At 36.5% G+C, this 13,112-nt stretch overlaps 1 protein-coding gene across 1 annotated transcript in view; it reads left to right on the top strand.

Annotated features, from left to right (window-relative positions):
- The window catches only part of lpar1 (lysophosphatidic acid receptor 1), a 31,064-nt gene extending 20,417 nt beyond the window's left edge, over positions 1-10,647 (top strand). The window contains exon 3 of the mRNA XM_039678254.2: positions 7,780-10,647. Within this exon, the coding sequence (XP_039534188.1) occupies positions 7,780-8,081 (302 nt within the window). The 3' untranslated portion in view covers positions 8,082-10,647. The remainder of the gene's footprint in view (positions 1-7,779) is intronic.
- The last annotated feature ends 2,465 nt before the right edge of the window (positions 10,648-13,112 follow it).

The following is a 13,112-nucleotide window of genomic DNA, read 5'->3' as shown; positions in this document are numbered from 1 at the left end:
AATTTAACCATGAGAAACTCAAAGTAATAAGTTATATCAACTAAATAAATTATTGTAAAGTTGATTTGACAAAATAAAAGATGTTGTGATAACAAATCTTGAAAATATTTTTTTACAGTGCAGAATTGTGAGATTAAAAACTTACAATTACCAATTTATTGACAACAAGCTTCAATACTTATATAATTACCCAAAATACAGTAATCTAATACTAATTAAACACATAAAACAGAGCCGACTTCCCAGAAATTCCTTGGAAAAGCTAACTGGATTGGGAGGGCAGGACAAAACCCATACTCTTGGCAAATCCTCCAGTCTGGAATCTGCTATGCAAAGCATGTATAAGCACTTCCACAGGTGTCTCTATCTCACTGAGTTCCCATCAACCTCCTGCAAATGCTGCATATTTTTGACCACAAACATTTCACCATGTGTTGTCGAGTTTGCCATGAATAAGATAGCACTTGTTTTACAGAGATAACTTTCACTCGTGGGTGGATAATGTTGATAGACACTGATTAGTTCTGCATTCTAGATTTTAAAGATGACATGATGTTTGTTGAATTTGAGTCAGTGTTTGTCATGTGACAGTGAATCATGCAGTATTGTTGGAAGCAGCAGATAGAGGCTGTAAAATTACAACACAAATCAATATAATTTCTGACAAGTTGCTTGAATAACAATTCTATTTTTAGTCTCATAAAACATGGAAGTTAAAAGTTGATGATTTGCAGTTCATACAGCAACTACTTGGCTATTTTGTGTTGTCTGTTGTTTGTTAGGCCGCATTTACATTACATGGTTTACTTATTTATTTTTTGTATATGACCCATAAACGTCTAAGCAAGAAAAAAGCACATTGATGACGATATTCTCAGAAAGGTTTTAAGCCTCATTCTTATGTGTAAATAAATCTTATATGCAATGGATACGTGCATTTGCATCTGCCATGTAAGCGGACAGATCGTACGTCATTGAAAAAATTCATTCCTAGTTCCTGCGGTGCAAATACGCCAAAAATGTTTACTTCGCGCCAATTGTTCTAGGAACTATGAAACGGTCCCTCCGGTATGAAAGCCCCTCATGCTTGTTTTGCCAAGAGTATAATGCAGATGTTGGATATAGGTCACTTTTAAAGGGGTGATGAACTGAAAAATCTTCTTTTTTTTCTTGAGCTTTTGACATCTAAGAGGTCATCATATTATAAGAATAAGAAAAATAAAAGTTTCAGAACTGAAAACATCCTTGTTAGCCCAATAAAAGCTTTTATTGACACCAGGCCCAGAAAAGCGACTCGTTTTTCAAAGTGGGGAACTATGACGTCAAAGAGGATAAAACACCACACCCGCAGAAGAAGATCAACGCCTACTTTAACACGGCCGGTTTAGCCCCGCCCACCGATTTGTGCATTACGCGCATAGCTGAATAACATAGGCCTACCTCGTGATGACAAACTGGATCGAGCTACAGAGCAATACAAAATATTGTGCCGAGCCTGGTTGTGGAAGAAGACAGTTGCTGCATAAGCTTCCTCTGGATTTCAATTGGAATGCATGGTTAAACTTTATTTTTAATGACGTTCCAGCAGATGAGGGTAAACATTGTCCGTCTGTTCGCTTCATTTCATTGAGGATTGTTTTGTAAACAAGACTGGATTTGCAGGCCGATTAAGATAAAAAAAACGGTGCTGTGCCGTCTATATTGGATCTGATAGGAATGGTGCAACACACAGACTCTGGGTCGAACATGTATGGGCGAATCATTCCGGTTGCCATTTTACAACATTGGACGTTTTCAAAACAATTTCCCCCAAGTGCACCGACGGGTGAGTTGAAACTCATTATAATATGCAAAACTGTTATCCACTCACAGCAGTGGGCGTTTATTCCAAGTCTTCAGTGCGAGACGCCCATAAAAACCCAGCATTTTTTAGCTAGGCTCAAAACTAGGGTAGAAAATAGCCTATTACTCATTCATTTTGATGTTTTTGAATGTAAAAACCAAGCGAACGTCATAAGTTGACCTCAGACAATATAATAAGATTTAAAAAGCTAGGTCATGACCCCTTTAAAAGAAGTTGAACAAGATTTCAATTCGATTCCGATTCAATATTAATTATTTTGGATATCAGGTACAATCATGGCAAATTTTCTCAAGGAAAACAGGCATTCTGGGCTTCATTAGCCTACTATAATATTAAAGGGAAAAATGAACTGATTTGTAGCTATACAAAATTACACTTTTATTTATTTGTATAATAAGAAAGTTAAATGAAATATAAACATTTAAATGGTGGCTGTCATAAAAACGCAGATTTATTCAAACATGCATTAAATATCGAAGAACATTTAAAAAATTATAATGAGTATGTAATATGGGGCATATATTTAGCCAGGTATTTTGAGGTAATGGTTAATGTGCAAGCCATGTCTTTCCACAGTTGAAACACTGAGCGATTCCATGTGACATGATACCGATTTTGATCAGTTTTAACACATCTTTTAACACACTTTCAGATGCTCGTTAATGTTTATTTTGCGCTGTAACTGGTAAGGCAGAAGAGGAGATCACGTGTGTTCCTCACTGCTGCTTCTCTTGAATTTCGTAAGGAAAATGGCCGTAATTTGAAATCAGTAGTGACAAGGCACAACGATTATTGCGATTTATTAAATGGGATGCGCGCTACAATGTTCCATTCATTCATCGAATGAAAACAGGATGACTAATCGATTCTTGAGATTTAAGAATCGATACCGGTTCGTAAAAATGAGAATCGATTAATAACCTGTCAAGAAATCGATATTACCCAGCCCTACTAAAATGTTGTAAACATGCCGTAAGACCAGAAAAACAATAAATCGCTTGGCTTCTACTTTCCAATAGAATCGAGGCATGAAACTGTTATCCTTCAGATATGGCCATTCCCTTGCCTTTGTCGAAGAAAGCCAAAAAAATACTTCCTAGACAAACCCAACATTCATATGACTTGGCAAAGTAATTTCACCTCTGAACCTGAATCTCTTGCAGCGTTCGTCAGAACACCCCAGTCATTGTGCCTGATGGTGTTAATAAGCCTTTGCGGAAGTAATAAATCGAAATCCTGCTCTAAGATGAAGCAAGGCTTTGAGCAGCTGCCAATTTAAGCTGCTTATTCAGCTTGTAAGTGGAAAAGAGCTTTAATGGAGGCTGAGGGGTGTCTTTACAGCCCTGTTTGTACCGAACCGATATCCTGTAGTTACGACATACAGAATCTTGGTTGAAATATCATAGCATTACCAAATAAGCAATACACCTCAACTGGGTGATTTTTATTTTTATTTTTTAAACTGACCTAAGTGAAGTTGCGCCTACGTCTCTACCAATTCTCTCTAGAGTGTAAGTAGAGTATTCTCTAATGAGACTTTGTTGACATGTAGTTGCAAAGTTACTTATAGTCAACAGGATATTCAAAAGGGACCATCAAAATATAGTGTTACCAAATGTTTATTTGTAACCATGAATCCATGAAGCATTTGGGAATGATTCGTTCTAAAACTGCTTTTTAGAATGACTTCAGTCTAAACTTGCTCAGTTTTTAACTCGTCCACACCCATGGTATTGGCTTTCTTCGATGTCAGTAAAGCACTGGGAGGAATACTTACCCCAAACACACAGTTATCCATCAAACTAATTGCTATTGCATGAAACGCACTTTAAGGATACAGTGCATCTAATTATTACATCTTGTTGTAAGCGGAAATGTGGTGTCATGTCACGATTTTGCCACTTACAGAATCCCTCAAAAGGGCTGAATTAAATCAAAATGGTGTTGTGGAGGATTAAATTCCAATTTAACCAATGTCAAATTTCATTCTAAATTAGATAACATAAATATTATTTAGCAAAATCTAGTTAAATGTTTCTGAGAGAGCATGTCCTTAGTAAATTTACTGTATGCTATAACAGCAGGCTGACAGATTTGATATCACAGTTCACCACAGTATAGTTGGCAAGATCAAATTATTTGATTTTTAAGTCAGGATTGAGTCTGAATCCATATGATCCAAGGACTAACAAGGACTCGTCCAATACCATAACATTTCTGGGATTTTTCTCTCTTCCAAAACAAGCTGTTTCAAATTAGTTTTCTGAGACGTTCGTGTAAAATAAGTTCTCCATGCTGCTCCCATTCTCACAGCTGAATACACCGGGAAATACACCGGGAAATCATCTCAATTTCAAGTATATGTTTTTATTTAGAGAGTCATTATTCTCAGAAGAACTATGAATCTAAAGCATCAAGTTTCAGAGTAAAACCAACTGGGCGTTTGGGTGTTGGGACCAGTATTGAGGAAACCATGGTTTCGTCTTTGGCGAACAAAAGTATCAGAATCTCTCACTTCAAACGCAGTCTTCAGTCCCCCTCGTTCACGTCTCTGGTGGGTTTGTTCAGAGAGAGCAAAACATGTGGCAAAGCCATGCTGGAAACAGCTTGCAGTTTATCTAACGGCTGAGAGTCTCCACATAACTTTCTAGTGATGTCAACCATTCAAGAGCAGCTGCATTTGACTAAAACAAGAGTAGTGCTTTTGCAAACGTATTTCTATCTTGCAAAACAACAACGGTGTCCAAAATTTTATTTTCAGTAGACATTTTTTTTGTTTGTCAAAGTCATGTTAGGTTAGATTCATATGGAAAGGATGTGAAAGGAGAAGTTTGGCACCAATAAAATTTACTACAGGGATTTTCTTTTTTTAAGCACTGGGATTTTGGCAGTTTTTTAAGAACTTCTGTTAGTAATGGAAAAGCCAGATTCATTGCCTTATATTATGAGTTGTAGGCTCTATCCAGAACTTAGTCTACTGCCTATATAGGGAACTACCTTCTAAGACAGCATCCCTGAAGGAAACCTTTTTTACTTGACTTGCAATTGGTTTTAATTCCATTTGCTGTTAGCATGTTCCTGGGCTAATGCTATACTCTAAAAAGTATAGAAATATATCACACAAATATTGGCTAATATAGACAAGTTTTAATTGAAGGGTTAGGGTAAAACCAGACCACTCTCAGTTGTAACCGAGTTTGGCAAAGCATCATAGACTAATCATTTCCAGAGGGGCGTCAATAACAAGCGTCGCGGATAGATCTAAAAATCTGGGGTGCTTTTCCTGAAAGCATCGTTAGCCAACTATTGTCGCAGGTTCCGTCGTTATCAGCATAGTTCAACGAGTCGGTTGAACTATATATTTTTCGTTTTTTATGGATGTGATTGTAGTGATACAACTAGCAGTTTTCATTTTGTCAAATGTAAGAAGTGTTACTTTATCATTTAAAGAACATTCGCAAACAGCATCGCAAAGTTGTGTGGTTTGAACGACAGCTCTCGACCTGTGTTTAGAGGTATCGTTTCTATATTGCATCACATGGATGTAGTAAATCCTTATATTGAAAAATAAGCAAGCTGACATTCAGTACAACTTGTGCCTTTTATTTAGAATACATAGAAATGGAATTTACTTCTTTTAGTTTTTCAAAAGATTTAAAGTAACGTGTTTTAAGAGTGCGCATGTGCGAAAATGTTCTACCATGTAAGAACGAGCCAAATATTGAGTCTGGTAATAAAGCAAAATAACTGAACAATTAGAAATAGTCCCCAGATGACATGTCTGTAATTTAGATTAAAAAAAATCTAGCGTTAATTGGATCTCAAACAGTTTCATTAAAAGTAGTGATTACTCCACCATGTGCGAAACCAACGTGGTTGAACAATACTTTGCGACAGTGGGTTTCGGGAAACAGTCGTGACTAGCTAGTTGATTTCTCCAATGATGCATCGTACTATGGTAGTGAAGCAGTGAACTATGTCGTTGTACGGGAAACGCACCCCAGAGGGATGAAGGAGATGACGTATGCAGAGCGGTGGAGAAACTTTTAACAAAAAGGTTAAAACAAAAAGGTTTTTAAGAAAAAGAAAACGTTCAAATCGCTGAAAACAGACGTGATAGCTGATTCAAACAAGTGCTGTTTGATGGTGGCATCCATCTTTGTAATGTAGGATACAAAATCTGCTTCAAAATCTCAGCGTTGTCGTCATCGTATAAAGCCCGCCCCAACGTTTCTAGGGTGCGTTTCCCGTACAATGACGTAGTTCACTGATTTACTACCATTGTACGATTCATCGTTGGAGAAATCAACTAGCTAGTCATGAATGTTTCCTGAAACCCACTGTCGCAAAGTATCATTCAACCACGTTGGTTTCGCACGTCGTGGAGTAATAACTACTTTTAATGAAATGGTTTGAGATCCAATTAACGCTAGATTTGTTTTATATAAATTACAGACATGTCATCTGAGGACTATTTCTAATTGTTCTCAGTTGTTTTGCTTTATTACCAGACTCAATATTTGGCTCGTTCTTACATAGTATGCACGTTCGCACATGCGCACTCTTCAAACACGTTACTTCAAATCTTTTGACAAACTAAAAGACGTAAATTCCATTTGTATGTATTTTAAATAAAAGACACCAGTTGTACTGAATGTTAGCTTGCTTATTTTGCTCAAGATAAGGATTTATTACCTCCAAATGTCATGCAATATAGAAACAATGCCTCTAACCACAGTCGAGAGCTGTCGTTCAAACCACTCAACTTTGCATTGCTGTTGGCGAATGTTCGTTGGAACGATGGTTTCGGGAAACACAGACTCATTAAACTATGCTGATAATGACGGAACTTGCGACCATAGATGGCTAACGATGCTTTCGGGAAACGCAATCCCTGATTGGTGCCTTGATTTCAATGCATTGGAAATGGGTTTGAATGAGCTCTTTACCAGACTAACTTTCAGAGCAAATCTAAAATTCCCGGAAATTTCCCAGGCTACCTTATAACAATAGCAGATCGCATTCATCAACACTTTCAAAGCTTCACAGTCCTATAGCTCGTCCTGGGTCGACATTTCATTTGGTAACATTAGGCAGTCTTGATTTATAGACTGTTTAATGTCAATCATCACGTTGGTATTGTTTATTTCTAGTGCTTCTTCACACGTATTTTGATCAGAAGATCCAGTACTCGATTAGAAGATGCGCAATAGCGCCCCCTACTCTATGTACGCAAAAAGGTGCGAGAAGCTATGTATCTTCAATAAAAGTATTAATCTCTCGCTCCTCCCCCATCATGACTGGACACGCCCCCTACAGCTGATTGGCTACAAATGTGTTGTGCTCGGTCCAATCTACTTTCAAAAGTATTTCTCAGAAATCTCCTAGTGCACAGTTAAAAGGGTCATGAACTGGCTTTTTAAATTTTATTATATTGTTGTCTGAGGTCAACTTATGACGTTCGCTTCATTTTTGCATTCAAAAATATCAAAATGAATAAGTAATTGGCTATTTTGGACCCAAGTTTTGAGCCTAGCTGATAAACACCCGGTTTTTAAACCGGCCGTGTTGAAGTAGGCGTTGATCTTCTTCTGCGGGGGTGGTGTTTTACCCTCTTTGACGTCATACAGTAGCTTCTCACTTTTAAAAACGAGTCATTTGCTGGGGCTGGTGTCAATAAAAGCTTTTATTGGACTAACAAGGACGTTTTCAGTTCTGAAACTTACAGGATATTCTTATTATATGAAGACCTCTTAGATGTCAAAAGCTCAAAGAAAATTTGATTTCTCAGTTCATCACCCCTTTAAAGTTGTTTAACTTGACTCTGCTTTTTTTTTTTTTTTTTTTTTTTAAGTACTGAAATCTGTCCTGCAATTTCTTCAAATGAATTGCATCCATTTCCTCTTGTTTTTCAGGTGCTTTCATTGTGTGCTGGACGCCAGGTTTGGTGATTCTCTTGCTGGACGTGGTCTGTACCAATTGCAATATCCTGACCTATGAGAAATTCTTCCTCCTTTTAGCGGAATTCAACTCTGCCATGAACCCTATCATATACTCCTACCGGGACAAGGAGATGAGCATCACATTCAAACAGATCCTGTGCTGTCAACGCCAGGAGAACGTGAACGGGACTGTGGAGGGTTCAGACCGATCCGCTTCCTCCATCAACCACACGGTCCTGGGCGGGGCTCACCATAATGACCATTCAGTGGTCTGAGCTTCCACAGGGGCCAGAATCTACATATAAGCAAGCAGAGACTGTGAAAAAGGCATTTTCATAAGCAAAATACTTTTCTGTCTTCATCATTTTTTTGTCACTATATTGAACTATTTAAAGGCTAATCCAAAAGGATTTAAGTAGCCAGTTTAACACAAATCATATTTTTTCCTGTAATGCCTTAAGAATGGGAAAGGTTGGATGACTATATTGGCTAGTTGTAATTTTTTGGCCAGATTGTTGTAAATCGAGGAGTTACACTTTTTTTTGTCTTGTACAGCAGGTGTTGAAGTGAAAGACGTGGTGAAGTAACCAGTGAATCTGCACTCGAAAGAAAGAGTGCATGTAAGAGACCACTGGGAAATCATTTTGTAGTACTTGATTTTTTTTTTTTTTTTTTTTTTGCACTGCAGGTCCATCCCTATGATACCAAGCTGGCACCAAATATAATTCCCATAAAATATGTCTTTCAGCCCATTTTATGATTTTAGGGGTCGAAGGGGCTGAGAATGTAGATGAATGCTTGAAATTGAACATGAGGAGTATTAAATATTTATGTGAAGCTGGGTAAACCTATACCTCAGTAACTTGAAACAGCTTACTAAACACAACTTGGCTTTATATCTTTTCTGACACACACACACACAAAAAAAGTATTATCTGTTGGTTATATCATTCCCAGTAATTTTCATTACTATTAATGAAGATTATTTTTTATGGATGTTTAATTTATGGCCAAAAAATTGACCGATTAATTGAAGTGATGCAACGTAGCTTGCATCATGGCCATAATCAAAATGAAGTGTCATAAAAAAATATATATAATAATGGTTCAACATAACGGAAATTAAATTATCGAAAAAGCGTCTTTACTTCATATACCAACATGTACGTATGTGTATATAATATGTGTATATATTCATATGTTAGTCAAAAAGGGAATGTTTATTGTTTAAAGTTAAAACATTTGAACCAAGGTATAGCTATTTTTAAATATTTTTGGTTCTAAACTTCTTTAACATCTAATTTCATCATACAAAATATATATATTTTTTGGCCAAACATGGAATGACAAGTGTTTTGGTATACATACAGTGGGCCAAAAATATTTGGACATTTAAGATACATTTAATGATAAATATGACACTTTGTTAGCGTCTTTGTTACACGTTACATGTACTTATTGTAGTAACAACACTGTAAAAAAATTTTTTTCATGATTTGTAATCACAACATATTTTTTCTTTTGTCAAATCAACTTAAAAAAATGATGTAGTTCACATAACATAATATTTTGAGTTTGTGAATCTCCTTCATTGTATTAACTCAATTTTTCCATTTCAGTGAACTTACTTCATTTTTTTTAAGTTAAACCAACAATATTTTTTTACAGAGCACTAAACCAAAACCTATTTGTAACCCTAACCCTATAGTAAACATGCAGTTCATTAATTAATTACTCTGTACTTAAACTGTTGCACACCTTATATAGTGTAGCACTTTATTTAAAGGTGTACTTGTTACAATTTTATTAATTAATGAACATGTACTTATAGGGTTTAAGTTTAGATTATGGTTTGATTTTGGAATAGTTGAATATAATTATGCATAATTTACTGTTGTCATTACAGTAAGGACATGTGACGTGTAACAAAGATGCTGTAAAATGAAGTCTCACCCAAAAATTCATTGCAAATGAGACTGGTAAGTGTCCAAACCTTGTTGGGGCCACTGTAGAGAAGTTCATAACCTAATTCTAACATCTGTGAAGTTAACAGTTGTATATGTTGTATTGTTTATAAGAGGGAACGCCATTCGTGAAATGACCTCCAGTTTAAAACTGATGTAAAAATAGTGTTGAAAAAGGGTTTTCCTTTTGTATACCCTATAACATGTTGAACTTAATGACAGTATTGCTTTAATGTCTATTCATGTTTAAAATGGCATCATGTGTAACGAGAATGAACTTTCCACTTTAATATGGATGAAATTTGAAGATTTGCACTCTGTAGATGAATTGAGGATTTTCATTTTAAAACATATCAGTATTACCAGTTGTCATACAAAAAAAATAATAATACTAACATTGTTATTATCAATTTTACACTGAATATATGCATTCATCAAGTCTGACCATTTGAGTTTCTTGAGAACTTTTCATGTTATTTGTCTTTCCAGGAAAACAACCTATAAAACCTCTTTACTTTTTTATTTTTTTGTTAACCAAGTAGCAAATGTTTCAGTATTTTTGCAAGTCTTACTCTGTTGCGCAAGCAAGTTTGAAGCAGTCCAGTGCTCCACATAACGTCCATCCAGAAGAGACAGCTGTGCTTGACGGGTCATGGGCCATAGGTTCATTCTAGGTTGAAAAACGACATTCTGTTTCCTTTTCATTTCAGTAAATGTGACCGTATTCCAAAAAAAATAAAAGATGCTTTACTTGTTCTCTTAATGAAGTATGAACTCTGAAATTTTACTATTAAATCCTGTATGATAACATTCACTTAACAATGTCATTCAATAGTGAACCTTCTTAAAATAAATCTGTATATGAGTCAAATCCTCATCTGTTGTGCGTCATTTTACATAGACCAAGTTTCTCGTATCAAATTACAAATGTTCACTGCTTTGCATTGAAATTATGAACGTACTTGAATCTCAACACAGGCTCATAGGAAAAATCTGCAAAACTGGCATTTTGTTATTTTGCAAAGGAAAAATATGTCAGTTACCCCATAATGTCTTGGCTCACAGTTGACAGATATTTTCCACAATTACAACAAAATGGAGCTTTCCACCTTTCCTGCAAACTGGTAGGAAATCCTTGTGTTCGGGCTGAAGAGTGATGGGGACATTACTCCGTCTGTGCTGATGTCACTGATCTACAAGAGCTATTATAATACAAACCCTCACCGGCCTCATTTTTGGACTATACGGAACATGCCTTTATATCTCTAAAAACAGTGACTGGTATGTGAAACATACAGCCAAAGAGATTCCACAGGACTAATGCAGTTTTTGCTTGGAGATAGCCAAGTCTAAACCAGAACAGCTGGGGTCAGAATTCCTATGTATTTGCACTATTCTTTAGTCATGTGTGAGACATGGGGTTTTTCAAACCGCGATTAAGGAGAACAGTGTTCCTGTCACTTACAGGCCTTTTCAACAACAACTGACTGTTGAATAAACGGCTTAGACTAGTTTTACAAGATAGTCATCTCATTTATTTCTACAAGGCTGGTCATAACTGTTTAAGTCAGTCACTTAGATTGGTCTAATTTAAATCCAAAAAGTAAGACTGATAGCCTTAACTAACTGGTCAGTTCTTAAAGGATTAGTTCACTTTTGAAAAAACTTTTGCTGATAATTTACTCACCCCCATGTCATCCAAGATGTCCATGTCTTTCTTTCCTCAGTCGAAAAGAAATTTAGGTTTTTGATGAAAACATTCCAGGATTTTTCTCCATATAATGGACTTCAATGGGAACCGGATGGTTCAAGGTCCAAAAGATAGTGTTAATAACAGTTTCAGATGCAGCTTCAAATGTCTTTAAACGATAGCAGACGATGAATAAGGGTCTTATCATGCGAAACGATCGGTTATTTCAAAGCTTATTCCAAAAATGTAACTTTTCTAAGGACAAATGCTAGCCTAGCTCTATTCTGTGAGGCGCGTTTGTAACGTCACGTAATACGTAATTACGTTCAAAAGGTCACGGGCGACGTAGCCGGAAGTACAGAATCAAAATCATCAGACATCGTTGTTTTACCTTTTAATTCCTTTTTTGTAAACGGCGTTTGAGTTAGTTTTCACGTTCAACCTATGCGTTCAACTTGTAAACACTCTGACTCTGTACTTCTGGCTACGTCGCCCGTGACCTTTTGAACGTAATTACGTACTACGTGACGTTGCAAACGCGCCTCACAGAATGGAGAAAGGCTAGCATTTGTCCTTAGAAAAGTTACGTTTTTGGAATAAGCATTGAAATAACCGATCGTTTCGCATGATAAGACCCTTATTCATCGTCTGGTGTCGTTTAAAGACATTTGAAGCTGCATCTGAAACTGTTATTAACACTACCCAGATAGCAAACTGACATTGAATCAACGTGGAAATATGACATCGAAACAACGTTGATCTGACATTGTTTTGCTCATCGAATTAACGTTGAACCAACGTCAGATGCGCCATTCTTTCAAAACTAACGGAAAATCAACTTGAAATCAACGCGTTGTTTCAACGTTATGAAAGCAAACCAATTTTCGATTTCATTTTGCTTTGAAGAATGCCGCGTCTGACGTTGGTTCAACGTTAATTCGATGAGCAAATCAACGTTGTTTCAATGTCATGAGAGACGTCGTTTCCATGTTGATTCAATGTCAGTTTGCTGTCTGGGTATCTTTTGGACCTGAACCATCCGGTTCCCATTGAAGTCCATTATATTGGAGAAAAATCCTGGAATGTTTTCATCAAAAACCTAAATTTCTTTTCGACTGAGGAAAGAAAGACATGGACATCTTGGATGACATGGGGGTGAGTAAATTATCAGCAAAAGTTTTTCCAAAAGTGAACTAATCCTTTAAGACATAGGTGCTATGTTTATGCAAGAGATGCTAGTTTTTTAATTTGTTGAATGTTGGGATAAAAAAGGTCACTAGTTCAAATATTTGGTTACGCTTTATAATAACTGCACGCTGTTCTATTGTTACATTATTTTCTGATTCACCTTTGTGAAGAAGTGTGGTGACTTCAAATCTTAAAATTGTGTTTGAAAAAAACTGTACTTGCAGATAATACTTTACAGTACATAATTATTTCTTGTTGGTCATGTATTGACTTGATTATAATTTTAACTGTAGTGTGTAATTCAATGTTACTGTCACAGTCCTTCGTCTGCACCATCCTGTCTGCGTCTCCAGCACTACACTTCCCATGATCCTCTCGTCTGCACACCTGAACTCACTCCCTCATCAGCCTCCCGTTCAGCGTCCTGTTCATCTGTTTCACCTGTCTTCACCTCATTAGTCCTG

Source organism: Pimephales promelas, chromosome 23 (assembly GCF_988280905.1).
Source record: "Pimephales promelas chromosome 23, fPimPro1.hap1.1, whole genome shotgun sequence".
Classification (NCBI taxonomy): Eukaryota; Metazoa; Chordata; class Actinopteri; order Cypriniformes; family Leuciscidae; genus Pimephales; species Pimephales promelas.
The sequence above is the reverse complement of the archived record's forward strand: the minus strand, read 5'-3'. Positions and strand labels throughout refer to the sequence as shown.